At 38.3% G+C, this 12,291-nt stretch overlaps 4 protein-coding genes across 4 annotated transcripts; 1 reads left to right on the top strand and 3 right to left on the bottom strand.

The window, feature by feature from the left end:
* Positions 1–151: 151 nt before the first annotated feature.
* Positions 152–2,553, bottom strand: LOC119983134 (basic leucine zipper 61-like). Its single transcript, XM_038826815.1, has 4 exons — positions 1,764–2,553; positions 1,232–1,322; positions 972–1,098; positions 152–439 (listed from the first exon to the last, which is right to left on the bottom strand). Exons 1-4 carry the CDS (start codon positions 2,318–2,320, stop codon positions 279–281), a joined length of 936 nt encoding a protein of 311 aa, XP_038682743.1. The 5' UTR covers positions 2,321–2,553; the 3' UTR covers positions 152–278.
* A 1,512-nt stretch (positions 2,554–4,065) lies between these two features.
* LOC119981790 (ervatamin-B) lies at positions 4,066–6,381 on the top strand. The gene is made up of 2 exons (XM_038824924.1): positions 4,066–4,770; positions 5,264–6,381. Exons 1-2 carry the CDS (start codon positions 4,218–4,220, stop codon positions 5,881–5,883), a joined length of 1,173 nt encoding a protein of 390 aa, XP_038680852.1. The 5' UTR covers positions 4,066–4,217; the 3' UTR covers positions 5,884–6,381.
* Positions 6,144–7,660, bottom strand: LOC119981788 (pentatricopeptide repeat-containing protein At1g06270). Its single transcript, XM_038824922.1, has one exon. It carries the CDS (start codon positions 7,532–7,534, stop codon positions 6,473–6,475), a length of 1,062 nt encoding a protein of 353 aa, XP_038680850.1. The 5' UTR covers positions 7,535–7,660; the 3' UTR covers positions 6,144–6,472.
* A 1,286-nt stretch (positions 7,661–8,946) lies between these two features.
* On the bottom strand, positions 8,947–10,970 carry LOC119981789 (LOB domain-containing protein 2-like). Its single transcript, XM_038824923.1, has 2 exons — positions 10,183–10,970; positions 8,947–9,343 (listed from the first exon to the last, which is right to left on the bottom strand). Exons 1-2 carry the CDS (start codon positions 10,832–10,834, stop codon positions 9,138–9,140), a joined length of 858 nt encoding a protein of 285 aa, XP_038680851.1. The 5' UTR covers positions 10,835–10,970; the 3' UTR covers positions 8,947–9,137.
* Between the last annotated feature and the right edge of the window lie 1,321 nt (positions 10,971–12,291).

The following is a 12,291-nucleotide window of genomic DNA, read 5'->3' as shown; positions in this document are numbered from 1 at the left end:
GATAACTGTGATAAAAAAAATACAACGATCTGTAACATTTTCGATTAATTAATAACTTGTTCACTAATTAATAAATAAAAAAAAAATTTAAACTCTGAATACCCAAAACCATAAAACTGAATAATTAAGCTTGCCAATGAAAAAGATCGATGCTTTTCAATGATTTTCATCCTAATTAAAATCAAATTTTGCTTTGAACCCACATCTCTACTTCAACAAATAAATCATATTTATTAGTCAACTTAATTTAGAGAATAATATTATTCATCGGATTGGAGTCAAACTTGGAGAAGCCGTTGATCTTTCTTATCAGTATTATGAGACTTGGACTCAGTTGCTGCTGGGGATAGTCCTCCTCCATTTTCTATCTTCTCGAGGTTCTGTTGGTGGTACACCTGCCTCAGTCTCTCTATTTCCCTCTTCAGTGCTTCTTGATGAGCTGCATTAATAAAATTGACCCTCTAATTAGATTCTCATTTCTCATTGATTTTTGAGATATATCGCTAGCTAATGAGATGAGACGGATTAATTCGACTCGTCTCAACGAGGCACACCTTCCCCAACTAATTTTTGGCCAAAATAGTCGTGGAAATCCAATGTCTCGTGTACGACTCAAACGGATCAAACTTTGTGTTTTTCTTTTTTTAAAATTCTTTTAACAACTTTAATCTCAACCGTCGGTCAAAACCAATGACTGGAAATGAAACCTCCATGAATAAATGCTTGGCAGTGAAGTAGGTTAAGTATCAATTTTTATTGTCAATTTAAAGGAAGAGACTTTAATTTGAAAGTAATTATATATCAATGTGAAGACAATAAAAAATATTACTTTAAAAAGTAAACAAACATGTCACTCTTAAAATCCTACAAAACTGATGGATCGGAGAGAAACATGCAATATATATTATTTTTAAGAAAAATAAATAAATAAATAAATGTGGGAATGTATAGATAATTGAAAAATGAATTACCATCTTTGAAGATCTTATCTTGAGCCAAGGCAGCAATTCTTTGCTTAAGAGCACTATTATCAACATTCAGAAGCAAGCGTTGATGATCCAAAAATGCGACTCTTGGTGACAACACAGAAACTTCAGCCTTCAATTAATATTTACACAACAAAATCAAAATCGAAATCAAAATCAAAATCAAAACAATGCAATAATTAGGACAACATATATATATTAGTCTCTAAACACACATGAATTAAGCAAAAATCTTCATTACATACTTGTAATGATGTTACACTTCGTTCAAGTTCTGATATATATTGTAGCTTCCTCACCCTTGATCTTTGCGCAGACTGTCTATTTGCCAAGATTCTAATACAAAATTAAGCAAAAGAAAAACATAATTATCAAATTAATATGACTCATGTTTCATATATGTAATGTAATTAACAAGAAATATATAATATTCAGTACATGCAATATATATACACCCACCCACACACATATATATATTAATCGAGAATCACTTCACACAAGTTTGTCATTTAGACATACAATATGAATCTAAACTCAAGAATTTGCCCTTTATACATCCAACATAGGTTCCCATCTGAATACAGGGTAAGTTGGACAAAAGCCGAAAGTATTGTCACAATGGTATTACTATTAGTGTGAATCGAATTCAAGTATAAGATTTGACTCCAGAAAAATTCACAACTAGTTAGGCTATCACCTAAGTGATTTATATATATATATATATATATATATATATATATATATATAATATGTTTATGTAAGCATATGCATGGTTACCTCTTGACTCTTTTAGGGTCGATAATTCGATCATTTGAAGCTGTTGGTGTCTCCAGTGTCTCGGACTCCTCTTGGCTCTGCACCTCATCGGATTCGTTAATCCTTATTTGGTGCTTTTGATCGGACGTTGTAGTTTCCTTCTCATCATTAATACTATTCATATCGGACGGTGAGGACGGGTTCGACGAAGACACAGTGTGGGCCACAGCACCGGACAAATCATCGTTGAACATTGACATGAATTGCTCATCATCAAATTTATCAAACTCATGATGACCGTTGTGATTATTAGAATTCCCCGGAGGATGATTTGGTGCGCCGCCGCGGCGACATTCGTCGAGCATTGGAGCCTCAAGGAAGGCAATGGAGTCGCTGGCGGATCGCCGGTGGGACCCGCGTCTCGCCGACGAGAAGTCGAGGAATTCGTCCACCCATGAAGGGTTTTGCGCGGCGGCGGCGGCGGCGGATGGATTATTGGGTGGTAATGCACCCATTGAAGGCATTCTTTGGTGAGAAAAATCAGGCCAATTTGGGATTTTGGGAGGTAATTGTGCCATAATCTATATAACCAGAGAAACCCAACTCAAAAATTATAACAAAAAAAAGGTTTTAATTATGCACACAACACAAAAGGTGGAGACTTGGGAAGAATGAATGAGAAGAATAAACAAACAACAAGAACAACTAAACCAAACCCAAATGACACAATCCCCTTCTTATATATATATATATATTGAGAGAACAAGAACATAATCATGATCATGAGGAGAGCATCAAAGTGGGCTTTGAGAATCCCAATCAAATCACTTTAGAGTAATGTGGTGCAGTGGGGGGTCACATGGGGGGAGATTGAGATTGGACAGCTATGAAACAGCTGGGATATGGGGTTGAGGAGGAGGAGGAGGAGGAGGAGGGTGGGGGGGTCTCTCAACGGTATAACTGGAAAGTTTTTAATAAGTAAGAGCAAGAGGGAATCAGACCACCACGTGCCCTTGTGACCTTCCTTTTAGTGGGGCTACTATATATCTATTATTACCTTATTATAGTCTCATTGTTATTATTAATTATAAAAAACATTCCTCTACATTCATGATTCAACCCCACCCAAATCTCACATCCCCCACAACCGTCTGATCAAAATTGATGACAACCAATCAACCAAAACCTAGAGGGGTCATCCCCATTTGATAGTTTATGGGGGTTATATTATATGAGGCTGTGAAAGAAAAAGGTGGGTTTGCAGGGGGAAGGATCATGTTCATGTCAGGCCATGTGAATGTTTAAGCTTTCTTTGCTTTGTCTCCAAACCATACTCACATGTAGGGCAAGACTAGTTTATATCCTATTTTATCTAGCTAGCTAGCTACCACTGTTTCTTCTCACCTTCCAATATATATTGCATGTGCTATATTATAATTATTCTGTCGTTTTTATTAATACAAGTTTGTGTATATCAGTATATGTTGGAAGCACTTACCATGATTAGAGAGACAGGTTTTGGATTATTATAATCTTTATAGAGTTAGTATGTGTGTGTATATATATACTGGAAAATTATTCATGCATCTTAATGTGAATACATGCAATGAAAGTGGCAAGTGGTGCAGCGTTAATTTGTTCTCTCCTCCTCTCTAGGCGATAACCTAACTTGTTATCTCTATGAACTTAGAAAGTAAACAATCTCATTCAAGGTTGGAAGTTTGATTATAAGTTAGTGTTACTATTTTCAAGTTGTTTGCGTTGGATCTCAACCCAACTAGTCTGTCGAACAATTTACACGTGCCTAACCTGCCCTGAATTTCGACTTAATGGGTTGTCTAAAGACGCGCGATGAGTTGTTATTAGTTTAAAAAAAAAGGGGGTTAATTTGCTCTCCCTGTGTCGCTTTAATTTGCTCTTAGCGATGCATTATCATTAAAACCTTTCCGTGTCCATACATTCTTTAGGAGGCCCGAGGCAATGACAAAATATTCCATGTGGCTGTCACTATATGATGGGCCATATCCGTGATTTCGACTGTTAAGACGGATCCATTCAATGTGGGGCCCATTCTTTTCAAAGCATACGCTAATGGGCTTTTTAGCCCAGCTGAGAGTGGGCCTGCCAAGTGTTTTGGTACTTCGGTTTGTTGGTGTTTTAAGTCTAAACCCATCAAACCGAAGTACCAAACAACCGAGAACTAGCAGGATTTCAGTTCACCAATGTTAAAAGCATGAAACAAATAGACTTGCCTGAATCACTAATCCATCAAATGACCTGATAATTTGAACAACAAGCCACAGAATTCCATTCTCCCAGGCTAGCTATCCTGAGCATGCCAATGTCCCACCACAATTAGGAAATGAACCAGAAAACTTGCCCAAAAAAACTTCTCAACAAATGCCAAGTACTTCAGTAAGTCAGTCAGAACAAACCACAATTCTATTACTTGAGCTAAGTTGTCATACGGTGTAAATGAATAACAAACGTCGCCAAATCAAACATGATGTCACATACAGATTGTTATTTATTGGCATTTTTAGAAGAAAGTTTTCATTCTCTGGCTACAGCACAAGGTTAGACCCAGAAAAACTCACCATGCTGAGACTTGTTGGCTTGATGCTTCTGATTGTGTGGCTCTTGTCGCTTCCTTCAGAAGCATGGTCAGGAATCAGCAGGCCTTCCGCAGATGACCCTGAAAACATACGGGAGAGGTATGAAAACTGGCTAGCAAGGCATGGTCGAACATACAAGGGTGAAGATGAATGGCAATTACGATTCAAAATTTACAAAGCCAATGTTCAGTTCATCGACTACATAAATTCACAAAACTACTCATTCAAGCTCACAGACAACCAATTTGCAGACATGACCAGTGAAGAGTTCAAGTCTATCTACTTGGGTTTTCGGACTAAGCATCATCATTCAACAAAGAAACAGAGTGTTGAGAAAGGTACTGATTTGCCCGCCACTGTTGATTGGAGAAACAATGGCGCTGTCACTCCAATCAAGAATCAAGGCAACTGTGGTATGAACTTTCTACATCTACAATTCCAACAAACATGAACTTTCATTACAAATAATTATCAAGAGTTTACTACTATCATAAGTGTCTAATAAAATTGTGTGCTTATGGTAATAATTCATAGTCACCAAAAGGAGGAAAGACACACTTTGGGACATGGAGATAAATGCATTTAGAAGATGGTCAACTAGCTATCTTAACAAGGCAGTCATTCTCACTTAAGAGTGAAGGCTCCAAGTTATGTTAAGGACAATCACAAGAAGGCAAGGGAAGATAATAGAGGCCAATGCAGGTTATCAAAGCAAAATCAAGTCAAATGATGGATAAACTAGAATGTTCATTCACTGACACCCATACCTAACGGCCTAGTAACTGAGCCAAATTGAATAGAGTTCATTTATATGGTTTGAACATCTTGAATTAAGTTCCTTAATGATATGCCTCTGGCAAAAGTTTCAAGTCAGCATGATCTAAGTGCACTTACCTTTTGATACAGGAAGTTGCTGGGCATTCTCGGCAGTGGCAACAGTCGAAGCTATAACCAAAATTAAGACAGGAAAATTGCTATCTTTGTCGGAGCAAGAGCTTGTAGATTGTGATGCTGTCCAAGGCAACCAAGGCTGTCAAGGAGGATATATGGAGAAAGCATTTGAGTTCATCAAAAGAAATGGAGGGCTTACCACTGAAGATAATTACCCGTACAAAGGAACTAATGATGCCTGCAACCAAATAGAAAATGAAGATCATGCTGCAACAATAACTGGTTACGAAAAGGTGCCTGCAAATGATGAGAAAAGCCTTCAAGCTGCAGTTGCCCAGCAACCTGTCTCTGTTGCAATTGATGCTGCTAGCCCTGAATTTATGTTATATGCAGGAGGTGTCTTCAATGGTCATTGTGGAAATCAGCTCAATCATGGAGTTGCGGCAGTTGGCTATGGGGAGGATAATGGTGAAAAGTACTGGCTTGTAAAGAATTCATGGGGCACAGCCTGGGGTGAATCTGGCTATGTAAGAATGCTGCGTGATTTCAACGATACAAGAGGCATATGTGGCATTGCGATGTTGCCCAGCTATCCTGTTAAGGCTTCAAACATCTCCTTGGTGTTCCAGTTGTAGGACGGCAAGTATCAGGTCACAAAATTCTGTCTTATTTATAAGTGAAATATCTAAATATTTATAGTATAAAATTACAAATGTTTTCTAATATGAGATAAACTTGGAAATACCTGACAACGACACAGGAAAGACTGAAGATTTATGGAATCTGGATCAGAAAACCATTTTCTCTTATAACAACTAAGAAAGCCTCAGACCAAAAAAAAAAAAAAACACAACTAAGAAAGCCTTAAAGACAAATAAGAAAAAGAATTCTAGCATTGAATTTCAAAGATGATAATAGCAAAACCTCCTCCTGGGATGAAAAGCTGATATGTTACATGTGCTACAATCACCAAAAAAAGAAAGAAATATAGATAACGGACTTCACTATTGAAGCTTTGGCAGTCATCACTACGAAAACAAACAATTGGAAGCCGTCAAATTGAAATAAGCCCCATGTACATATCACAATTCAGTACTGCAATACCCATCACACATCCAAGTGTAGCATTACTTGAAAAAAAAAACACATTACCCATCGTAGCTTCAGTGGTTCCTTCCTATGTAACAGATTTTTTATTTCCCAAATCCAAAGAAATGGATGCAGCTAAGACCCTAACTCTGCAAATCTTTCCCTCACTGTACAAGCAAGCTTCCATTCACCACTATTAATAAGCCCCTCCACCACCTTTTGCCTGACCTTGATATATGGTATAAACCCTTTGTCTGTCATCCCCATCACCACCTTTCCTGCCAAAAGATATTCTTTACACTCCAAGCAGCCCTCCAACACAGACTCATGGGTCTCAAAGCCAACCGAGTAACCCTCAGTCTCCAAGAACTCAATCATCTTAACTGCTGTCCATATCTCTCTGTTTGCCCGCAATGCTGCTGCCACTTTAAACACTATCCCCTGCCTTGGTGTCAGTCCCACTTTAACCACCATTTGCTTCAACATCTCTACAGCCTCGGCCGTTTTTCTGGCGACACTCATTGCACCAATTACAGTGCCATAACTCTCCAAATCAGGAACACATCCTGCCCCAGCCATGCCCTTCAAAACATTCACAGCCTCCACCAACTGATCCATAGCACAGAGAGATGATATTAAGTAATTGCAAGTGCCACAATCAGCATGATATCCAATGGACTGCATCTCCAACAGAATATTAGCAACAGACTGAGATTGACGCCGGCGGTCAAGCCAGGCAGAGGAAAGAAGGAGGTGGGTCTGACGAGCAGGAACGCAACCAGAACGAATCATGCGTTGCAGGATGGCGAGAGCAAGAGGGAGAGGATTGGAATTTTGGAGGGTGTAAGAAAGGAGGCAGCCATAGGCAAGCTGGGGCCGTGAACGAGGTCTAATAAGGATGAAAGATTGTAGAATCTCATCAATTACTTGTGTCCTAAGTTGCTGTGAGAAATTGGAGAGGCACGAGAAAGGATTCGGCTTTTCGCCAGACTGTTTTGAAGAAACAAAAAGGTCAGGAATTTGTTGGTATGCTTTAGCTTCCACTGCAGCTCTCACGGTTTCTTGAAGCATTTGTGAAGAAGAGAATGAATGAACGGAAGGGAATCGACTACGGTAATGAAATAAGGATCTGCAAATTTTTGTGGCTCCGATCACCATCTTTTCCGATAGTAAGTACTGGATGGGTACCAAAATCATTAGTTTTTATACATTTTCAAACTAAGAAAGTCACATAGGAATATTGTCGAACAGGTTGTGATCATAGCTTCAAAAATGTAGCGACCCCAAAATCATAGAGAACAAAACGACTTTTAAGCGCGAGCTGTTGAATTTGAAGAAGACGAAGAAGACAAAAGACACAATGAAGATGAAAGTGATGTTCGGGTAGAAGACGAGAGACACAATGAAGATGAAAGTGATGGGTGTTGAAATTGAAAAAGACGAAGAAGACAAGACACACAATGAAGATGAAAGTGATGTTTGGGTGCCCTAACAATTCTAAGCTGGGCTCATTCAGTTGGGCTTATATTATGGCCCAATATTAACTTGTTTTTCTTTGGCCAACTCAGCTTATAGAATGTTTCTTATCTGAGCTTTGGCCCATGGCCAGAACCAATTATTTCCAACGGCTATTTTTATGACCGTTGGAACTCCTCTGTATATATATTACTTTTTACACAGATTGTAGGTTTAACCTGCCATATTCAATGAATACAATCAATTCTTCCTCTTCCCATCTCTTTCTTTTCTAACCTCTCATCTTTTCTCACAAATTTACATGGTATCGGAGCTTTGCAGAAGCTGAATATAGATCAATGGCAGCAGCAGTTAGTGAACTTCAATGGATACATAATCTCTTTAAAGAAATACAGATGGAGATTAACCTACCGATGATCTTACATTGTGACAGTCAATCGGCTATTCATATTGCAAATAACCCTGTATTTCACGAACGGACTAAACACATAGAAATTGACTGCCATTTTACAAGGGAGAAAATTCAACAAGGAATAATTAGTCTTAGATATATAAAATCACAAAAACAGCCAGCAGATGTACTTACTAAAGGTGTTCCTATCATCACGCTCAAGCTTTTGTTAACCAAGCTCAACATGGTCTCTCCCACCACGTCAAGCTTGCGGGGGGTGTTGAATTTGAAGAAGACGAAGAAGACAAAAGACACAATGAAGATGAAAGTGATGTTCGGGTAGAAGACGAGAGACACAATGAAGATGAAAGTGATGGGTGTTGAAATTGAAAAAGACGAAGAAGACAAGAGACACAATGAAGATGAAAGTGATGTTTGGGTGCCCTAACAATTCTAAGCTGGGCTCATTCAGTTGGGCTTATATTATGGCCCAATATTAACTTGTTTTTCTTTGGCCAACTCAGCCTATAGAATGTTTCTTATCTGAGCCTTGGCCCATGGCCAGAACCAATTATTTCCAACGGCTATTTTTATGACCGTTGGAACTCCTCTGTATATATATTACTTTTTACACAGATTGTAGGTTTAACCTGCCATATTCAATGAATACAATCAATTCTTCCTCTTCCCATCTCTTTCTTTTCTAACCTCTCATCTTTTCTCACAAATTTACACGAGCTGCCGAAAAACAAGACAAGATATTTGATCTGAGTCTCCGGTGGCCTTCACTGCTTGCGAAGAAGGTTTCAACTGATGATCTCAGTTTTTTGAATCTTAGGAGTTGTAAGAAGACAATTTAGGCGAAACAAGATTGCTCATGTAGGTGGCGGAAAAGAAGAAAAGGAAGGGAACAAAACGACAGCGTAGTACTAATTACTGATACAAGATAAAGAAAACGAAAATTGCCTTAATTATACTAGGATGTGATAAGAAAGATTTTCGAGGTCGAGTTAACCCCCTTCCCTTGGCTATTTCATATTTGGACACGGCAGGTGTTCGACAAATGGTCTGTGAGAGGGTCAGGGCTGAGGCTGAACGAGGAGCTCCACCAGGCCTTCTTCCTAAACGACTCTGGCAAGGTATGGTGCCCAATTTTAGGTATTAATTTCCGTTTGTGAAAAGAAATTTTATGAAGAAAAAACAGAACAAGCTTGAACCAACTGCTATCTGCTAATAGTGCCATAGGAGTTTGGACTTAGACAATATATTAAGAGATTAGGTTGAAGAATGTTGTCTTAGATCAATGTTAATGGCCCTAAATATTCAGTAAACAAAGAATCTTAATTTGATAAGTGATAACATATGCATATGCAAATTCAGTACAAAATTTTGAAGTAAAGTAATAGAAACCCTACCTCTCCCCAACTCCCATAGAACCAGAAAGCAAAAAAATGTAAATAATTTAAGCAAGTACCCTAAATGGAAGACTAGAGTTAGTTCGAATCCGGTGCAACTAGCTAGGATTGGTCTTCCCATATTGTACCATCCATTGTCTTGGCATTCATTGAACCATAATGACCTGCGACATAGGTACAAATACATGAGCGGGGTACAAATGCGTTAGCGGGAAGATAACGCAAGGTGATATTCGCACACACTCAACTGATCAATGGCTCATCTCGCAAATTGCGATAATGAAAACACCCATGGGACTTAGACTCCCGATGTCCCGCTTGCGCCAAGAATTACCGCGGTCAAGTTCACCATCTCGGCCAATAACCCGTTGTTACTCTAAGCTAAGATGACAAATCACAATCTCTAACTTGACAATATGGGCTAGTTTTATATGTTTTAGGGTGACAACATTCTGTTTTGGATGCATGTTTGGTATATTTATGTATGCATCGCCTTATGAATAGAAATAACTAAGTTGTTTAATGTGTAAATTAATGTGCAAAAACTAAATCTTTACCCGCTGGAAGACAGTATTGCTGATGATGTCCAGTATTGAGTGAATTCTGCTGCTGTTGCTGTTGGTATGGAACAACAATAGGACCAACATCTTTTTGTTGCTTTAATACTTTATCTGGATTCTGAACATACTGTGATTGAAAACCATAGGTGCTCAAATCTACCATCAAGTTATTACTGGTATTGTTGTTACGGCTGAATGAATTACTATTGCCATTCATGATTCCATTCCCCATCCCATTAGTCACATTCCATCCGATGACACTCCCCCGTGGTGTTGTCATCGTTCTATGTAATTGCACTGTCCGGCTCAGCTCCTCACAGAGTTTCTTATACTTCTTCAGTTCCTCACAAACTTTCAGGTACTCTCCTTGAGGACCTAAAGCTGGATCTAGTAGCCTCCAACTAGCTTCCCATGTGAACGATTCTGACGCCTTCTTTCTATCTACTTCCTTGACTCTAGTCATAAGTTTCCCTAAATTGCTAACACCAAAGACTTTGTGAAGAGCTTGGAACTCTTTGCTTTTATCAGCAGGAAAATATGGTGCCAGTATGCACTCTCTTTTGCACCTCTTCCTCTGATGCTTGCACGCAGCACACGCGGGTTGCGCTGCTGCTCTCTCGGCGCCATTGCTTTCGTTCTTGTTGCTGAGCATCATAGCTTCTGGCTATATATATAGATATGAAATCAGAAAATGAGAACAATAGATCTAGAAAATTGATCAATTTTTGCAACTTGTATGTATATAATATCTTGAACGAATAAATCAATGAAAACCCATTAAAGTTTGTGGGAATAAATCAAGCAATAGATAAACCTCATATGTAGTATTGTTTTGACAAGAAGATGTTTTACCAAATTGGATTTTGTCTATGTTGCATGTAAAGATTGGCCACAGTAAAGAAAACAAAAAGGGTTATTTGTGTAGGACTTGATAGGATTTAATTAGGTAGATCATATGAAGAATCATGAATATAAGCAAATACTATTAACTATAGGAGATTTTATGTGATATATGATATATAACAAGGTAACCGATTTAATATTAATATTGCTGATGATGTGGGTATGATTCAAATGAAACATATAATGGTTCAAATCGGACTCAACCAAGAATGTTTGTGCCCAAACAGGACATAACTAGTCTTGGCGTACCTTGTCACACATGCTCCCAAGACTGATTCAAAGCCTGATAAACAATGGCTTGACAACAACGATACTATACACACACACATATATACATATAAAAGTTTGTTTGTCTTCATGCCCACGTGTACAAAACTTCTCTCATGACGAGAGAGTAAGTTGAGTAAAAAATTCAGGCACAACGATGCAATTATCAGGGGCGAACTCTACCACTGAACTAATAGTCCGTCGTGCGGGTCTTCCGTTGAGACCCACAATGCCAAAAGTGAGAGAAACCTTATCCCGCTCTTATATTTTTACGTCCCCCATATCGTCACACGAGAGGGACATGGGGACGTAAAAAGGGGATCCTATCAACTTGTTATCGACTCAAGATAATAAACTGATGAGTTTAGTCATACTTAATCGTCGAGACCAACGCATAGCTATAAGGTATTATTCATAGTGGGAATCAAACTCATAACTTTTTGACTTCATATGATTTGACCTTAAGAAGATTTACCATTAAACTATCACTCATGTAGTTCATAAAATCTTAGCTCGAGCAGGACGTTTAAAACCTATTTATTTGCTACAAAAACACGTCTTATTGTTAGATTCCATTAGTTCATCGTTGTATGTCCAAACAGTCCATGATTATGAGATCAATTTTGATTTATATGCAATCAGTAACAGTGGGTTCCTTGTGATTTATATTGAAGACAAGTCTGTATGTTTAGGTACCAAAATCCGACACAATAAAGTTGCTCTCTATATTCAGACATAAATTGCTTCAACACATTGGTTTGCAAAATTTTTGGAATTTATGAAATTGATGCTCCAACTCATAGTATTGTGAATGATCTTGGCATACACTATTTTTGGCAACTCTTGCAACCAATATTGCTTCCAAGTGTGTTAATATTTTCTGTCACTTATTCTTGAAGCAAATATCAAATTAGCCTCCCTAAGAAGACAAATACCAATATC

Source organism: Tripterygium wilfordii, chromosome 17 (genome assembly GCF_013401445.1).
Source record: "Tripterygium wilfordii isolate XIE 37 chromosome 17, ASM1340144v1, whole genome shotgun sequence".
NCBI lineage: Eukaryota > Viridiplantae > Streptophyta > Magnoliopsida > Celastrales > Celastraceae > Tripterygium > Tripterygium wilfordii.
This window is presented reverse-complemented; position numbering and strand designations above follow the sequence as displayed.